Raw genomic sequence first — 18,642 nt, 5'->3', positions numbered from 1 at the left:
GCAGGGGTTCTTATTTTAGGAGCTAAGATGACTTGTCTCTCTTCCCTGAAATTTTGTGGGTGGGTACATTGTTCCTTAGTTAAGAACACAGTGCTCCTAGTGAATAGGACAGAAATATATTCTTTGACAATGAAATTTAAGGGAGGTAGTGAAATGTGTGGGTCACTAATAAAGGCAGAATTTTTTTTTTTAAATGGTGCCAGCAGAGCTTTAAGATTTTATTTATTTATTTGACAGGCAGAGATCACAAGTAGGCAGAGAGGCAGGCAGAGGGGGTGGGGGAAGAAGGCTCCCTGCTGAGCAGAGAGCCCGATGCGGGGCTCCATCCCAGGACCCTGGGATCATGACGGAACCCAAGGCAGAGACTTTAACCTTAACACTGAGCCACCAGGTGCCCTGTAAAGGCAGAATTTAAGACTAGGTTAATTTTATCATTAACAAACTGTGGTTAAAATTCCTGTTAAGAATTTAGTATGTGGGGGCACCTGGGTGGCTCAGCGGGTTAAGCCTCTGCCTTCGGCTCAGGTCGTGATCTCAGGGTCCTGGAATCGAGCCCCACATCGGGCTCTCTGCTCAGCAGGGAGCCTGCTTCTCCCTCTCTCTCTCTCTGCCTGCCTCTCTGCCTTCTTGTGATCTCTGTCTTTCTGTCTGATAAATAAAATCTTAAAAAAAAAAAAAGGCTTAAAAAAAAAAAGAATTTAGTATGTGCATACGTTTATGAGATCTTTAGAAAAGAGAACAATTTTTGTGCCTTTTTCAAAGAAACATACCATCCAGATTATGTGTGTATGTATGTATTTATTTATTTTTAAAGATTTTTATTTATTTGACAGAGAGAGACAGCCAGAGAGGGAACACAGGCTGGGGGGAGTGGGAGAGGGAGAAGCAAGATTCCCACAGAGGAGGAAGCCCGATGTGGGGCTCCATCCCAGGATCGTGACCTGAGCCGAAGACAGAGGCTTAACGACTGAGCCACCTAGGCGCCCCCAGATTATGTTTTTAAATCCTAAGTAAGTTTTAAGTTTTGAGGATTCTGTTGGACTTAAGATGGCATAATAACAGCCTAGACAGACCATATTGGCCTTGAGCTCTGGCTCTCAGGTTCTAGAAATCATTTCTGTATAGCGATTTCTCTCTTTGTATGTGTAAGTTCTTACATAATAACTTCAGATTTATTTCAGATCTTATACATGAAGGACTCCTTTCTTCAATTTGCCCATTTCACATTTAGTGTACTTTGTGAATGGATTAAATAATTATAACATTCTTTGAATTTTTGCTAGGAAGGCATTATGAAAATATTGTATAAAGCAAGCCCCTGTCACAGGTTAATTTTTAATTATATCAAAATGGGAATTTCTGCATTCTATAATATTTGTTGAGTTCTAGCTCACAGAGAAGGTAATTCAGGGAAATTCTGGTACAACCTAAGCACTCTTGCATAAGGTTCAAGACTGTAAATAGTAGCTACTTGGAAAGAGCTCAGCTGAGTTTAATTTCCCTTAGGCTATCCAAGTAGCACAATATAGAGATCAGATTTGAGCCCGGCTTTTTTCATTATTTCATGTTTATTTGGCTCTTTTTTTATTTTCCTTAATTACATTGATTTGTTTATTGCTTGGGTCTTTTCTCTCTGATCCATATTTACTGTTGTTTGCCAAATGTGGTATCACTCAAGTTTGCCAAACGTATTATCACTCATGTTGTTTTGGCTTGACAGTAATGAGCAGGTGCCAGCCATCAGTCCTAAATTTGGTAATAAGTATTGTTAATGAGGATGGTAAGGAAGAAGATACACATTTTTTTTTCTTAAAGACTTTATTTATTTATCTGACAGAGATCACAAGTAGTCAGAGAGGCAGGCCGAGAGAGAGGAGGAAGCAGGCTCCCTGCTGAGCAGAGAGTCCGATTCGGGGCTCGATCCCAGGACCCTGAGATCATGACCTGAGCCGAAGGCAGCAGCTTAACCCACTGAGCCACCCAGGCGCCCCGAAGATACACATTTTTGAGTGCTGAAGGAATATTACTACATGAAAATTTAAATATAAAGATATCAACTACCTTGGACAAAGTCTTAAAAGTTTCTTAAATCAGAAAACATTATCTCATTATTAGGGGGAGAAATGTGGCCAGTCCATGCCCTTTTGTTTTACTAGTAGAACCATGTGTCAGTTGGATTAATTTTCCATTTAACTTGAAGCATTAACTTGAGGCTGGGATCCATGATCTTTTGAGTTTTAACACCTTCTGATTCTTTTTTGTATGCAATGTGACTGAATAAATATCTTCTTTTTTTTTTTTTTTTTTGCCTTGTTTTTAACTGTAAAGTGATATTATTTATTATTTGGGAATACTTTTGGGCTAAGTATAGATAGTTGGAAATATGAAAACTATAATTAAGAAATCCATGTGTGAGGCATATTTGCCTCTAGAGATTTGTTGTGAAAGAATATTGTTCTATTAATGTAGGCTTTTTATTCTGAGATTCCTTTTTTCAAGAGATTCATGTAATGGTGAATAGGTTGGCACAGTTTTCTCTTTCAGCCTTACTATTGCTTCAGGATATGTGCTTTGGAATGACTCCATCTTGAGGTAGGGAGTAAATCAGATTTTCCTTAATGGAAAGTAATGGGGAGATCTTTCAAAACAAACTTTTTCTTATCTTAATATTTGAGTGCCTAATTGAAGATGTATTTGCAGAAAGGTCTAGCTTTAGGTCTTGGAGGCTTGGAGGAGATAATTATGCATAAAATCACAAGGCCATAATAGATTATCAATTCATGCCATTTAGCCTATGGATTTTGCCCCAGATAGTTCCTTGAGGCAAGAGTTAACATCCCTAATTATCTTTGCATGTCTTGAATCACAGTAATGGTGGTAAGGAAGAAAATACCCATTTTTGAGTATAGAAATTCTTTTTTTTTTTTTTTTAAGATTTTATTTATTTATTTCCCAGACAAGAAATCCCAAGTAGGCAGAAAAGCAGGCACAGAGAGAGGGGGAAGCAGGCTCCCTGCTGAGCAGAGAACCCAATGCGGAGCTCAATCCCAGGACCCTGGGATCATGACCTGATCACGAAGGCAGAGGCTTTAACCCACTGAGCCACCCAGGTGCCCCTGAGTATAGAAATTCTTGTAAATATTATTAAAATTAATCAAATGCCTTGCTGGACATCACTAAATTGGATAAATCAATTTTTCTTCTCTTGTTATAGGTGCACATTAAAGATCCAAAACCATGACTGACTCCAAGTACTTCACAACCAATAAAAAAGGTAAGTACGAAAACTTGATCAAAGAACTTTTGAGTTCTTTGAGTTTGAGTTCTTCAAAAGTTATAGTGTCAGATTGTTCCCCCTAGAATGTTCCTGACCTCTTCAGACATGCATATTGTGGACTGTCTCATTGGGGATCTATTGTTTGTATAGAACAGGGTATTTGAATAAATTACTAAAGGATAGGTTTGTAAAGATAGGGCTATGATGCACATGATTTTGAGTTGAAGGTTCTATTTTGGTAAGAGGATGAAATCCAATTTGGATCCATTGAAGATTGGTAGATCTGAGGAAGACAGAAGCAGCAGCAGCAGCACATTCATTCTCTTTTTTTTTTTTTTAACTTGGAAATATTTTATAACGAAGAGTACTATTAAAGCAATATAGGTCACGTAAAAAATAAAAATGCAATTCTCTTTCTCTTTATTTCGGTTCCTGAGGTGAACTCAGGTGTATCCTTAGTTTTTTTCTATGCATATAAATGCAAGTATTAATCCATATGATTACGCAGTTTTTTATCTTTAACAAAAAGAGGTCATGCAATACTACATAGAAACTTGATATTTTCATATCCCTCCATATATAGATTTACCTCATTCTTTGGGTGTTGTCTAAATACATTCTTTGTACTTAAGACAGGGAACCTCTAGGATGCCTGGGTGGCTCAGTCCTTAAGCATCTGCCTTTGGCTCAGGTCATGATCCCAGGGTCCTGGGATTGAGCCCCACATCTGGCTCCCTGCTCATCAGGGAGCCTGCTTCTCCCCCTGCTTGTGCTCTCTCTCTCTGTCAAATAAATAAATTAAATGTTTAAAAAAAATAAAAGGGAACCTCTAGAGTCAGTTCCATGATTTTTAGGTCATAGTCTGTGGATTACTTGAAAATAGCCCTGAATTTATTAACCTCATCGTCTTTGTAATCAGAAATATAATACTGCTTTATGGGGTGTCTAGGTGGCTCAGTCTGTTGAGTGTATGACTCTTGATTTTGGCTCAGGTCATGAGATCAAGCCCAGTGTTGGGCTCTGCACTCAGCATGGAGTCTGCTTGAGGATTCTCTCCCTCTCCCCCTTCCCTATGTGCATGGGCATGCATCCTCTCTCTCTCAAATAAAATCTTTAAAGTGTGTGTGTGTATTTATATATGTGTGTGTGTGTATGTGTGTGTATATATATATATATAAAGTAAAATTTCTAAAATATAAGTGTGTGTGTTTGTGTGTATATATGTATATGTGTGTGTATATATATATATATATATATATATATATATATAATATACTGGTTTTTACATACGGCTGTGGGGCTAGGAACTAGGGATTCTTCGTGGGAAAGTCCAGCCTCCTCATTTTTTGTAAAATAGTTTCCAAATAACAGCTCCTTTCTAATGCTGTAGATGGCCCTCCCTTTAAAAACAGACCAGCTTTGGAGCATCTGGATGGCTCAGTTGGTTGATGTCTGCCTTCAGCTCAAGTCATGATTTCAGGGTCCTGGGTTAGAGCCCCACATCCTGCTGCCTTCTCAGTGAGCAGTCTGCTTCTCCCTTTCCCTCTGTGATCTCTCTTGCTCTCACTCTCTCTCTCAAATAAATAGATACAAATCTTTAAAAGAAAAAAAACAAAAACCACAGAGTCCATCTCCCTTGACTTATTCATTATATTTATTTATTTAGAAAATGTTTATTGAGTGTCTCCTATGTGTGAGTCATGCTTTCTCAATACTCTAATGGAGTTTCTCTTTTTTTTTTAATTTTAATTTTTTATTTATTTGACAGAGATCACAGTAGGTAGAGAGGTAGGCAGAGAGAGAGGAAGAAGCAGGCTCCCTGGTGAACAGAGAGCCTGAAGCGGGGCTCGATCCCAGGACCCTGAGATCATGACTGGAGCTGAAGGCAGAGGCTTTAACCCACTGAGCTACCCAGGCGCCCCACTAACGGAGTTTCTGATTAAATATTCTAATTTCCTTCAAGTCAAAGTAGATGCAAAGGACACCTAATACCCTTTGGTTTCTAAATATAATTTCCCACTAATGAGGCAGGACTCTTTGGAGAAATAACTGATTCCACGGTAAGTGAAGGGAAAGTACAAGATGAACATGAACATCTTATGCCACAAAGCAAGGGAGTTCTCAAAAAATAGTGGGACATGCGAGAAGCAGCGTGGTTTGAGAGGGCTTCCAGTCACCAAATTTAAGATAATTTGAGCAGTAGAAAAAGTGACTATAGTAGTGGATTGTAACCCATCGATTAATACATTTTCTACACATAAATCATAGTTATCATTGATTCAGTCAAGAGCCATCAGTGAATGCTAAAACGACTAGTAGGTGAAAGTTCAATGAGGAGCAGGACATTTAAATAGTCTTAAGGTTTCCTTTCACAAATTACTAATTACAAAGGAAGAAATAGCAACTTTATAGTATCAGGACCTGATATTTACCACCTTAACCAAGTATTTGATGTTAACATCACCAGTAATGGGACACATTAACATTATTTGTCTCTTGGTGTCATGCATTGAGAAGAACATAACATTCCCTAAGAATTATGCCTGTCAAAATGCATAACCTCAGTGTAATCATGAAGGAACATCTGTGATAAGCCCAACCTGAGGGCATTCTATCAGATAACTGGCCTATACCTTTAAAGAATGTCAGTATCCTAAAAGACAAAGGCTGAAGAACTGTTTCAGATTAAGACTATAGAGGCATGACAATAAATGTAACATGTAATCCTGGATGATTCTAGATTGGATCCTGGCCTGAGGGGGACAGTGGTAAAATTGCTATGAAGGATATTATCAAATAAATAAAGTCCATAGAATAGATGATGATGATGTATCAGTGTTAAATTTCCTGATTTTGATCATTGCATTATGGTTAGTAAGATAATCATTGTTAGAAATTATACACTGACCTATTTGGAGCTGAAGAGACATGATGGCTGCCATTTACTATTATATGATTCAGGAAAAAACGTGGAAATACATAGAAAGTATCATCAAGCAAATGTGGCACACTGTTAACAATTAGGGAATCTTGCAACTTTTTTTTTTAAGGTGTTTATTATTTATTTGAGAGAGAGAGAGAAGACTGGTGGGGGAGCAAAGGAAAAGGGAGAGAGAGAGAATCCTTAAGTAGACTCCTCACTGAGTGTGGAGCCCAACCTGGGCTGGATCCCAGGACCCTGAGGTCATTACCTGAGTTGAAATCAAGAGTCAGACACTTAACCAACTGAGCCACACAGGTGCCTGAATCTAGCAACTTTTAAAATTGAAATGATTTTTTTTTTTTTTTAATTTTTTAAAAACCTGGCTGGCTCAGTCAGTGGAGCATGTGACTCTTGATCTTGGGGTGGTGAGTTTGAGGCCCACGTTGAGTGTAGAGATTACTCAAACTCATACTAAAATTTTAAAAACCCCAAAACAGAGGAGGGCACCCTTTGGTGTCCTGAAGGGAACAAAGAGCACTAAAATATTTTCCAGAAAGCAAATCTGTCCTGTTTTGGTCATTTGGAATTATTTAAGGGTGAACAAGCTCTTTTGTAACAATATGGAAACTCCATAGTGAGTTTCTTAATTTTATCAACTTCTAGTCAGTGGCTTTCAACCTTACCTACACATTGGAGTCACCCAAGGAAATGTAAAACAATACTAATGTCTAGTGTCCTCCACCTGAGACACCCTAATTTCATTGGTCTGGGATATAACCTGGCTGTGCAGATTTTTTAAAGCTCCTCACATTTCTCCAATGTGCAGCCAAGATTGAGAACCATTGCTAGCTACTAGCAGTGCTTGGTAGATTTGATTGGGGGGAGAAGGAAAAAATGGAAGAATTTAGTAAAATTTTATGTATGAGATACCATGTCTTAATTCATGCGCTTCGTGGCTCCCACCCAACTTCTCTATCTTTATTAGTCACACTTCACAAAAACCATTAACCCTGCTTGTCACTCATTTTCAGTTTTTTTTTCTGACATTCTGAAATGATATTTATTGTTGACATTTTATATGCTTTGATGACCAAGATATTGTCTATATTGACATAAAAAGATGTCATTTAACAACTCACCTAACTTGGGACACCTAGATGGCTCAGTTAGTTAACTGTCTGAGTCTTGGTTTTGGCTCAGGTCATGATCTCAGGGTGGTGGGATTGAGCCCCACAACAGGTCCCACCCTTAGCGGGGTGTCTGTTGAGATTTTCTCCCTCTTCCTCCCTCTCTCCCTCTCCCTCTAAAATAAATGAATAAATATTTAATTAAAAAAAAAAACCCTTACCTACCTCTTCAAACCTTCTCTTGTAATGAATCCTGGTAACCTTTTTTAATTCAGTGATCTGTAAAAGTTTAAGACCTACAGATTGCATCACGGCTGGGTAAATACCACATTTTAAAAAATGGATAGACTGTGTTCCTTTTACTTCCTGCAACACCCACCAGAACTGCCACTGGAACATATTCTTTAAGTTTATGCTAGAATTGGAATAGTTTCAGTTACATCCTGTTTTGATTCTTCAGCTCCTGCTGCTTTTTAGAGTGCAGACTTCTGAAACCCTGCTACTTGTCCTTTACCGTTCCTAGAAGTAAATGATGGGAACCCTAAGAGCTGGATTTGACAGCAGATGACTTGGTGGAGAGGAGAATGACTCTTAAAGGGACCAGCTTTTGGGGCTGTGCTATTTTTGCATTTGTTGATTAAAATAAAACCGATTTTTGTAACTGTTTCTCTTGCTGGCACTGGATATTGATGTAACAAGCTTTTTTAGTGCTCAGCTTCTGTGTTTCTTACCAGTTTCATCCTTCCCATCCTAAGGCTTTAGCGGATCATGTAGTTTGCTGTCCCCACTGTTTCTGTAGTGGTGAATGAGATCTGGTTAAAATGAACATCAAGCACAGTCATAAAAACATGGCGGAAAATGAGGCAGTATTGTCGAAGAGTTGAAGGCTGTAGAGGGAAGGTTGAACTGGGAGTAGCCGACTGCTTTTTCACAGACACAGTGGTGTCTTTTGTTTTTTCTTTTAAAACCAGTTGAGGTTTATTACCATGACAGCCCTGGCATTTCACTGTGCAGAACCTGAGCACTCCTTAAAGATTGTGCCTTTAAAAATGACTCTGGTGGTTGTGGGATCGAGCCCTGCATGGCTCCCTGCTCAGCGGGGAGCCTGCTTCCTCTTTTCTCTCTGCCTACTTGTGATCTCTCTCTGTCAAATAAATAAATAAAGTCTTAAAAAAAAAAAAAGACTCTGGTTCGTACCATCTTTCTTTTTTTTTTAAGATTTTATTTATTTATTTGACAGAGATCACAAATAGGCAGAGAGGCAGGCAGAGAGAGAGGAGGAAGCAGGCTCCCCGCTGAGCAGAGAGCCCGATGCAGGGCTCGATCCCAGATCCCTGGGACCATCACCTGAGCCGAAGGCAGAGGTTTTAACCCACTGAGCCACCCAAGTGTCCCTGTACCATTCTTGAAGCTTCAATTTTATTATTTCCATCAGACCAGTTGGATAGGATGGGGCCTTGAAGCCTTAAAGTGCTAATTAGAGCAGGGATTCTCAGCCCTGGTTGTGCATTAGAATCACATGGAGGAACTTGAAAAAATATGAACGGGGCACCGGGGTGGCTCAGTTGTTAAGCATCTGCCTTTGGCTCAGATAATGATCCCAGGGTCCTGTGATCAAGCCTTGTGTTGGGCTTCCTGCTCTGCAGGGAGCCTGCTTCTCCCTCACCCACTCTCCCTGTTTGTGTTCCCTCTCTTACTGTGTCTCTCTCTGTCAAATAAATAAATAAAATCTTTAAAAAAAATGAATGTGAGAGCTCTTCTTGACATGCTGATAGAACCTGAGCATTGTTACTCTCTAAATACCTCCCAGGTAATATTTAGTTGGAAACCTCTGGATTCAGCAGTCAGGAGACACAGTTCTAAGAGCAGCTCTGTCACTAACTCACTCTGTGATCTTTGAACCTCAGTTCTCTATTGGTGGGTGAATGAGCAGATATCTGGAATCTCTTTGGTTTGAAAACAGATTTGTGAACCTGTGCCTACATTTATTTTTTCTTTATTTATTTTGATTTCGTGCCTACATTTATTTTTTCCTTGGGACCTTGAAATTCTGATGGAAGATCTTCATCAGTCAGATGCCATTCTCTCCCTGTTGTAGTAGATATCATGAGATTTGTTTTTTCCCCACCCATATACTTCCTAAGATCTGGATTTTACGTTCTTCTCTGGCCATAATCTCAAAGATGGTATTGTTATCAGTGGGTCAATTAATAATCTGTGGATTTGAATTATACCTGTCCTATAGTTTTTAAATTCTCTTCTTCGATTGCTGCCCTGCCTCTGGTCAGTGGTCATGTTATGTATTAGAGTGTAGTATTCCAGTCTAGTTTTCTGGTCCTGGGATCTCACCAGTTTGCTCTCTTCTTTTGTAGGAGAAATCTTTGAATTAAAAGCTGAACTCAACAATGAAAAGAAAGAAAAGAGGAAGGAGGCTGTGAAGAAAGTGATTGCTGCCATGACTGTGGGAAAGGACGTTAGGTAAGCGTAATCACTCCTGCTGTTGGTCACTTTAGACCCATACCCTATTTTATGACTTCTACTGCTTTTTGTTTAACTGTTGTAATCGTAGAATCTATAAAAACGGGTTTGTCCCACTGAAAGATTGTGAGGAAGTGTTTGTTTTTACGTTAACTCTGTGACAAGTTTTTTTGAGGAATGAAACCAGTTTGATTTTGTTGCATTGAGATCTAACCTAAAACTTCCTGAGTGCTGGCACAGTTACACATCTTCTGTTGAAGTGTTCTAGAGAAGATGCTAAAAGTGTACTGAAAAACAGAAGCTCATACGTTCTTTAATCGGCTCAAGCTAGTGTCCTTAACTCTACAACTGTAGATTCAGTTGCTGAATTAAAGATGAAAATCAATGTTAACAAAGTCCATTTTGTCTTTTTTTTTCCCCTCTGTAATTCAGCCAGACAATTTGGAAATAGGTACAGATTATTCACAGGCCCCTGAGGATTCACAAGATCCTTTTCTGGGGATTTGTGAGGTCAAAGCTGTCCTTATAATAATACTTGGGTATTATTTGCCTTTTTTACTGTGCTGACATTTGCACTGCAGGTACCTTAGTGTGAATCAAGGTAGCAGTGCCAAACTGTGACAGTAGTCATTGTATTCGTCACCACTATATTTGGAGGGGAAATAGGCAGTTATACTTATGACTATTTTTCATGAAGCATTAAAAATTTATTTTATTAAGCTTTGAATCTTGAGTATAGGTCATTTTAATATTCCGTGTAATAAAGCAGGAATTATGCATAAAGCACTTCTGCTGCATAGCAAAGTGATGGTTGACTTGGAGAAAAACCCTTTCAAAATTGTTTGAATTGGGAAACCCATTTTTTAAGTGAAAAAATGATTGATAGGTTATAGTTAATCAGACTTCAGTATTTTGGAGACATTTTATCAAAAATGAACAAAGTGAACCTGTCACTTCTAGAGAAAAAATTTGACATTGGATACGTTTTGAGCTTTAAAGTAAAAATTAGATTGTTGGAAAACTTGTATCTCACAACATGAGCTTGACAGCTTCCCAATACTTACAGACTTTTCTAATGAGCTTGGTAATGAAATTAGTGAATGTATTATTTACATTCAAATTTATGTGGTGAAATTTGTCGTCGTTGGGAAGATCTGCATAACTCAACCAGTATTTCCCAAATGACCGCTGCATGTATCACCAAACTATGCGTGGGTAAAAGATCCAGTCAAAATAATTGATAAATGAATGCATTTTAATGCAATTAAATGTTAAAAGCTCGATATGGTTTCAGATTTCTCATTGCAACTAACCTTTTTTTAAAAGATTCATTTATTTATTTTAGAGAGAGGGAAAGAGCATGCACACACAAGTAGGAAAGGGGCAGAGGGAGAGAGAGAGAGAATCTTAGGCAGACTCCCTGCTGAGCACAGAGCCTGATGAGGGTCTCGATTCTATGACCCTAAGATCATGATCTGAGCTGAAACCAAAAGTCAGACACTTAACCCATTGAGCCATCTAGTGTCCCTCCAACTAACTCTTAGGGAACTATCATTAGCAGACCAAAAAAAGAGAAAAATAAAGCATTTGTCTAGCTTTTCAGTGAATCAAAGAATATCCAGTTAATCTGATAAAGCTGTTAAAATACTGCTCCCTTTTCCATTAACATATGTGTATCATTTTTTTTCTTCAGTCCAAACAGTATTCTACAACAGGTTGAATGCAGGAATGAATACAAAGATCCAGCTGTCTTTTCTTTTCTTTTTTTTTTTTTAAAGATTTTTATTTATTATTTATTTATTTATTTATTTGGCAGACAGCGATCACAAGCAGGCAGAGAGACAGGCAGAGAGAGAGGGGGAAGCAGGCTCCCTGCTGAGCAGAGAGCCCGATGTGGTGCTTGATCCCAGACAGCTGTCTTTTCTTAAACCAGACATTAAAGAGATTTGCAAAAATGTAAAACACTGACATCTTAATTTTTAAAAAATACAAAATTTTTACTTTAAAATATTTGTTAATATGAAATACATTTATTATTTTAAATGGATCAGTGTTTTAAAGTATTTCTGTTTTAATTCCTGATAGCGTAAAATATCAGTAGGTATAACCCACGTGAACAAAAACTCTCTGGGGATCTCAAGAATTTTTAGAGTATAAAGGGTTTCCTGAGACCAGGAGGGTGAGAGCAGTTCCCCCAACCAGATCAGGGGCCCCGGTGGAAACGGTGGCAATTAATGAATCAGATATCTTCTTGTGCTTCAGGTCCTTCTGCTATCAGGTGCCTTTTGTTATTGGAGTTTAGTTTGTTAGCATTTGGTTCTTTTTTTTTTTTTTAAAGATTTAATTTATTTATTTGATAGAGAGAGATCACAAGTACGCAGAGAAGCAGGCAGGCTGGGCGGGGGCGTCGGGGGTGGGGAAGCAAACTCCCCGCTGAGCAGAGAGCCCAATGCGGGGCCTGATCCCAGGACCCTGAGATCATGACCGAGCTGAAGGCAGAGGCTCAAATCAGTTTTAAATGTTCATCTGAAAACCATTTTTAGCTTACAGCTCATACAAAAGTAGTGGTGGGCTGTATTTTGTGCACAGGCTATGGTTTTCCTGTCCAGGATCGATCTAGTCACTGATGGGCTATTTTTGCCAAGTATTAAATCTAGATTGAGAGCATCGGTACTGATGAACTGGTAAAAGTCAGCATACTTCATTAGCGTGTCTTTTGTGTTCTCACCAAGTATGTATCCTAGAAAAGTGAAACCTTTTTGAGTTTCCTTTTGTATGCTTGGTAAATACTACTTGTTAATCTGTTAATTGCTAGTAATTTGTGCTCATGCTATTCCACGTGTCATAATTTAAAAAGGATAATAGATGTCTTAGCCTTAGTTGAAGAGACCCAAAATTTGAAAAATTAGGGAATAATAACATACAGTTTCGTAATAGGTACCAGAGTATGTATATTAAAGACAATAAGAGTTCTTCGAAAGAGAGATCCATGTAAATAGGAGCAGTTGAAGAACGCTTCTTGGAGGAGATGGAATTTGTACTGTGCCTAGATAGCTTAAAGATGCAGAATAATAGAGATTAGGTATTCATAGGTTATCATATTTCAGTCTCCCCTGCAAGTAACTTCAAGTTCAGTGCTGTCTGATAGGAATACAATGTGGGGCATATATAATTTAAAATTTTCTGATAGCCAAATTAAAAAAGTAAAATTAATTTGAATAATATATTTTACTTAATACAGTACATTCAGAGTACCATTTCATCATGAAATCAATATAAAATTATTAATGAGGTATTTTACATTATATTTTTCCTTTTTAAAAATTTTTATTTATTTATTTGACAAGAGAGCCCACAAGCAGGGGGAGCTACAGAGAGAGGGGAAGCAAGCTCCCTGCTCAGCAGGGACTCTGGGCTCAATCCCAGGACCCTGAAATCATGACCTGAGCTGAAGGCAGATGCTCAGCTGACTGAGGCACCCAGGCGCCCCACATTATATTTTTCATACTAAGTCTGAAGATCCAATGTGTGTTTGTTGTTTTTCTTTAAGATTTTATTTATTTATTTGACAGAGCACAAGTAGGCAGAGCAGCAGGCAGATGCAGGCTCTCTGCAGAGCAGGCAGCCCGTTGCGGGGCTCTATCCCTGGACCCTGGGATCATGACCCAAGCCAAAGGCAGACGTCCAACTGACTGGGCCACCCAGGTGTTCCCAATATGTGTCTTACATATATATATATATATATATACACATCACATCTTAGTTCAGACCAGCCACATTGCCAGTGAGTAGCTACATATGACTAGTGGCTACCATACTGGAAAGTTCAGGTTTCTATCTTTATAGGTTGGTTCTTAACGGTTTTTACCTTTAAATTTTATTTATTTATTTGAGACAGAAGAGGGAGGGTCAGAGGGAGAAGCAGACTCCCTGCCAAGCAGGAAGCCTGATGCGGGATTCGATCCCAGGACTCCAGGATCATGACCTGAGCAGAAGGCAGTCACTTAACTAACTGAGCCACCTAGGTGCCTGGTTTTTACCTTTAGAACTTGTGCTTGATCGAGATCTTCTTGATCTTATGCAGGTTGTTGGAATTAAATTACTCAGGATCTTAAATTTACTGTTGGTTAATATGTCACATTTATTTAGCAGTTTTACAGTTGTTTTGTCCATGAGTTATTCTAGGAAATGGAAAGAACATTAATTTGGGGGGAGTGTTAATTAGTGTTTATTGATTATCTACATGTGCATGAAACTACACTAGGTATGTACATTCAGGTTAAATGATTTTCAGGAGACTTTGTTTCGTTGCAGAGAAGGTGGATGCTTTGACTTTGCAATCCATCTTCCTTTTTGTAAGTAACTTTGTGTTTATTGTGTGTGTACAGGAGTTGTACTGTGTGACTAGTTATTTCAGTCATTCTCTGTCCTGTAGAAATATCCTGACATTTGCTTTTTCTGTACTTGTAAGATGTTAAGTATTTAAAATTTAGGGGCGCCTGTGTGGCACAGTTAAGCATCTGAGTTTTGGGTTCATCTCAGGTCATGATCTCAGGGTTGTGAGATCGAGCCCTATATAGTAGGGCTTCGCACTCAGCACGGAGTCTGCTTGGGATTCTCTCTCCTTCTGTCTCTGCCCCTCCCACTCATGTTCTCTCTCTCAAATAAATTTTTTAAAAGGGTATTTAAAATTTACATAGTACTTTGATAAAGCCTTGGGGGAAGGTTAATTACCACTCTCTCATAAAATATAGTTAACCTGTACTTAAAAAATACAGCTTATACTTTAAAATCAAATAAGCTATCCTTCCAAACTAGTGGTTTGGGAGCCATTCCAAACTAAAGCTACTCTCCTTTGGCGTTATAAGAGAGTAGTAAATCATGCAATGACTCGAATTTGGGAAAAGTGTAAACTCCTTTTCTCTTTGAGGACACTCAAATTTTCATTTGTCTAAGTTTGTAACGTTAAGAGAAAGAAATTTTTAAAAAAGAATAAAGAAAGAAATTCTAGAAAGGAATCAGGACTTCTTAGAAAAATGACTGGTTTCAGTTGTGAGATTAGAAATGCACCGAGTAATCCCAGGTAGAGCATCGTGTCCTACCAGAAAGTGAGGAAACTGGTGAAAATGCAGGACTGCATCACAGAGACTCCGAAGATAGCTGAGTCAAAGGCCCCACCGGCCGAGGATAGAAGAATATGGACATTCCAAGTATCGCAACCATAGTGCTTTGAACCTGCAATGAATTGATATGTAGAATTACTGTTAATTTTTTTGTGTGATAAAGATTGTGGCTTTTTAAAACAAAATCCCTAAAGATATGCCCTAAAATATGTATGAAATTATATAATGTGTAGAATTTAGCTAAAAATAATCCAGAGCAGCAGCTCTGGGTGGCTCAGTCAAGTTAAGTGTCCAGCTCTTGATCTCAGCTCAGGTTGATCTCAGGGTTGTAAGTTCAAACCCCATGTTGGGCTCCATGAAGGGTGTGGAGCCTACTTTAAAAAAAAAAAAAAAATCCAGAGTAATTGGTTGGAATAGGGAGGGGGGAAGGGAGAATGGATTGAGGATATGTATGAAACAAAATTGGATGTGTATTAATACTTCTTTGCAGCTGGGTGATGGATACATTTGTTATGCTGCTTTGTCTACTTTTGTTTGTTAGAAAATTTTCATAATGAAAAGTTTCTTAAGTCTATTTTTAGAGACCTTCTTGGGACTATAGTTTCTTTAGAAATTCATTTCAGTCTTAGTTGTTACCACAGTGGGGACGTATTTCCTTGCATCAGATCACTTTGGGTAAATAAGGCCATTTCTTCATGTTCAATCCAGTAGCTTGGCACCAGCACCTACTCATTTTCCTTTTCTTTTTTCTGCTGTCTTCTCAGTTCTCTGTTTCCAGATGTAGTGAACTGTATGCAAACCGACAACCTGGAGTTAAAGAAACTTGTTTATCTCTATTTGATGAACTACGCCAAGAGTCAGCCAGACATGGCCATCATGGCTGTCAACAGCTTTGTGAAGGTAACATTTCCCCCCCTTTCCAGGAACCAGTCTCATCTACCTCAAGTAACCTTTTCAGAAGTGTTTCTTGATATAGTTAATGTCTGCGTTGCAAATAAGCCACCTCTGTTCTGAAAGAGGAACCTCTAGAGAAGCACTGGCAGTGACTAGGAGTGTTCATGTTTTTAAGCATTCTTTATGCCAGCATTCGTCATCCAGTTCAAACCATATGGAGAGCCTTCTGTTAGCTGGTCTTGGTGCATCCTTGCCAGATGGGAGAAGAAGGCCAGGTGAAGAAACCTCAGTGTTTTACCTTGCCAGGCTGACAAAGGTTAGGAGTATCATCGCAGTTTCTGTAACCTGGGCTTTATCTGTTTTATCTTTGGAGAAATTATCCTTATGGATCAGAAGTAGTGGAAACTGCACAAGCGACTACTTCTGTTTTGTTTTACTTAATAGTTCTTAACACTCAATTTTTTTTATTATGAAAACTTCCAAACATATTCAAGTAGAGGAAATAGTATTATAAATTCCTAAATCCTGGGGCGCCTGGGTGGCTCAGTGGGTTAAGCTGCTGCCTTCGGCTCAGGTCATGATCTCAGGGTCCTGGGATCGAGTCCCGCATCGGGTTCTCTGCTTGGCGGAGATCCTGCTTCCCTCTCTCTCTCTCTGCCTGCCTCTCCATCTAATTGTGATCTCTCTCTGTCAAATAAATAAATAAAATCTTTAAAAAAAAAAAAAAAAATTCCTAAATCCTCATCTTGTAGTTTCAGTAGTTACCCACCCAAGACCAGTCTTATTTAATTTACTCTCCCCATACATGCTCTCCTAACTCCCATTCCTTCTCTTACTGGATAATTTTAAAGCAAATCCCAAACATCATAAAGATAAAAAATCATTTCATCCTTATATTTGTGAGAATAAGATCTGTTTTTAAAGATTTATTTATTTGAGAGAGAGTGTGTAAGTGCAGGTGCAGCGGGGTGGGGGAACAGAGAGTCTTAGGCATACTCCGCACTGAGCTTAGAGCCAGACTTAGGGCTTGATTTCACAACCCTGAGATGATGACCTGAGCTGAAACCAAGAGTCCCAATGCACAACTGATGGCACCACCTAGGCACCCCAAGATCTCTTTTTAAAACATAACTACAATACTATTGTCACATCCTAAAAAAAATTGACCATTAAAATATTTCTTACTATTGAATATGCAGTCAGATTTTTCCTGTCATTAGATTTGATGGACATAATAATGAGGTGGTTCCTATTAAAATGTATCTTTTTTTTTTAAACTAGTGTTTTTTTTTTCTGTTGGAAATTTAGTCTTCATTAAAAAAACCAAAAATTTCGGGGTGCCTGGGTGGCTCAGTGGGTTAAGCCTCTGCCTTTGGCTTGGTCATGATCTCAGGGTCCTGGGATTGAGCCTCGCATCAGGCTCCCTGCTGAGCAGAGAATGTACCCTGCCCGCCCCCCCACCCTTGTGTTCTCTGTCAAATAAATAAAATCTTTAAAAAACAAACAAACAGGGGCGCCTGGGTGGCTCGGGGTTAAAGCCTCTGCCTTCGGCTCAGGTCATGATCCCAGAGTCCTGGGATCGAGCCCCACATCAGGCTCTCTGCTCAGCGGGGAGCCTGCTTCCTCCTCTCTCTCTCTCTCTCTCTCTCTCTGCTTGCCTCTCTGCCTACTTGTGATCTCTGTCTGTCAAATAAATAAATAAAATATTTAAAAACAAACAAACATAACCAGCATTTCTAAAATTAGCTTCTATTAGACTGTTTTGAAAAATAAACAATATGCTTTCTTCTTGTGGAATTTTTGTTCTTTTCCTTTGTTTAGCTATGTAGTACAGAATCAGAGAACACAACATTTTCATTCTTTCTGTCTGGTGGTTCATAGATGGACTACATCATTAGAAAGATAATTTAGTTTACATTTTTTGGAAGTTAGCATGTACATAGGTTTATAATGTTTAAAGAAATTTTTTAATGTAAGGCAATTTAAGGAGCATTCTCTTTGTACTGTATTTGGAAGCATTTGCTAATAAAGGAGAACGTTCAGGCACATGGCTGGCTTAGTTGGTAGAGCCATGTGACTCTTGATTTTGGGGTCATGGGTTCTAGCCCCATGTTGGGTGTGGAGATTATTTTAAAATAAATAAATAGGGGCACCTGGGTGGCTCAGTGGGTTGAAGCCTCTGCCTTCGGCTCAGGTCATGGTCTCAGGGTCCTGGGATTGAGCCCCGCATCGGGCTCCGTGCTCAGCGAGGAACCTGCTTCCTCCTCTCTCTCTGCCTGCCTCTCTGACTACTTGTAATCTCTGTCTATCAAATAAATAAATGAAATCTCTTAAATAAATAAATAAACCCCTCATTTAAAAAAAAAAGGAGAAGGTACTTCAGAGGGCCCTTTCTGCTACTTAACTCCAGACACTTAGGTCAGCCCTATTCTGTTTTCCTTTGCTTTCTTGGCTGTAGGCCCCACAAAGTTCAGCCCTCTTTTCTCTCTGCTTGATATTTACAGGCTGACTCTGGGGTGGGACACATCTTTCCATTTTCTCATTTCTTTTTTCTGTTGTTAAGGCACTTTGACTAATGGCCATGGCAATGATAATACCAGCTCACTAAGCTTCCGCCTACTCCTCGATTGAATCCTACTGAGCGTTTCTTCATTGTGTTTGTAAAACAGTTAAATGAATTCCTAACCTAAGCTCTCTCTTTTTTTTTAAAGATTTTATTAATTTATTTGAGAGAGAGGATGAGAAAGAGAGAGAGCATGAGAGGAGAGAGGTCAGAGGGACAGACTCCTTGCTGAGCAGGGAGCCCTATGCGGGACTTGA

The 18,642-nt window shown here is 38.9% G+C and overlaps 1 protein-coding gene across 2 annotated transcripts in view; it reads left to right on the top strand.

Moving 5' to 3' along the window:
* Positions 1 to 18,642, top strand: part of AP2B1 (adaptor related protein complex 2 subunit beta 1) — a 129,351-nt gene that overhangs the window by 3,946 nt on the left and 106,763 nt on the right. For both annotated transcript variants that reach the window (XM_047705939.1, XM_047705938.1), the window contains exons 2-4: positions 3,215 to 3,274; positions 9,700 to 9,805; positions 15,693 to 15,828. In XM_047705939.1, coding sequence (XP_047561895.1) covers positions 3,238 to 3,274; positions 9,700 to 9,805; positions 15,693 to 15,828 — 279 coding nt within the window. In that variant the 5' untranslated portion in view covers positions 3,215 to 3,237. The remainder of the gene's footprint in view (positions 1 to 3,214; positions 3,275 to 9,699; positions 9,806 to 15,692; positions 15,829 to 18,642) is intronic.

This window comes from Lutra lutra, chromosome 16 (genome assembly GCF_902655055.1).
Source record: "Lutra lutra chromosome 16, mLutLut1.2, whole genome shotgun sequence".
Classification (NCBI taxonomy): domain Eukaryota; kingdom Metazoa; phylum Chordata; class Mammalia; order Carnivora; family Mustelidae; genus Lutra; species Lutra lutra.
The sequence above is the reverse complement of the archived record's forward strand: the minus strand, read 5'-3'. Positions and strand labels throughout refer to the sequence as shown.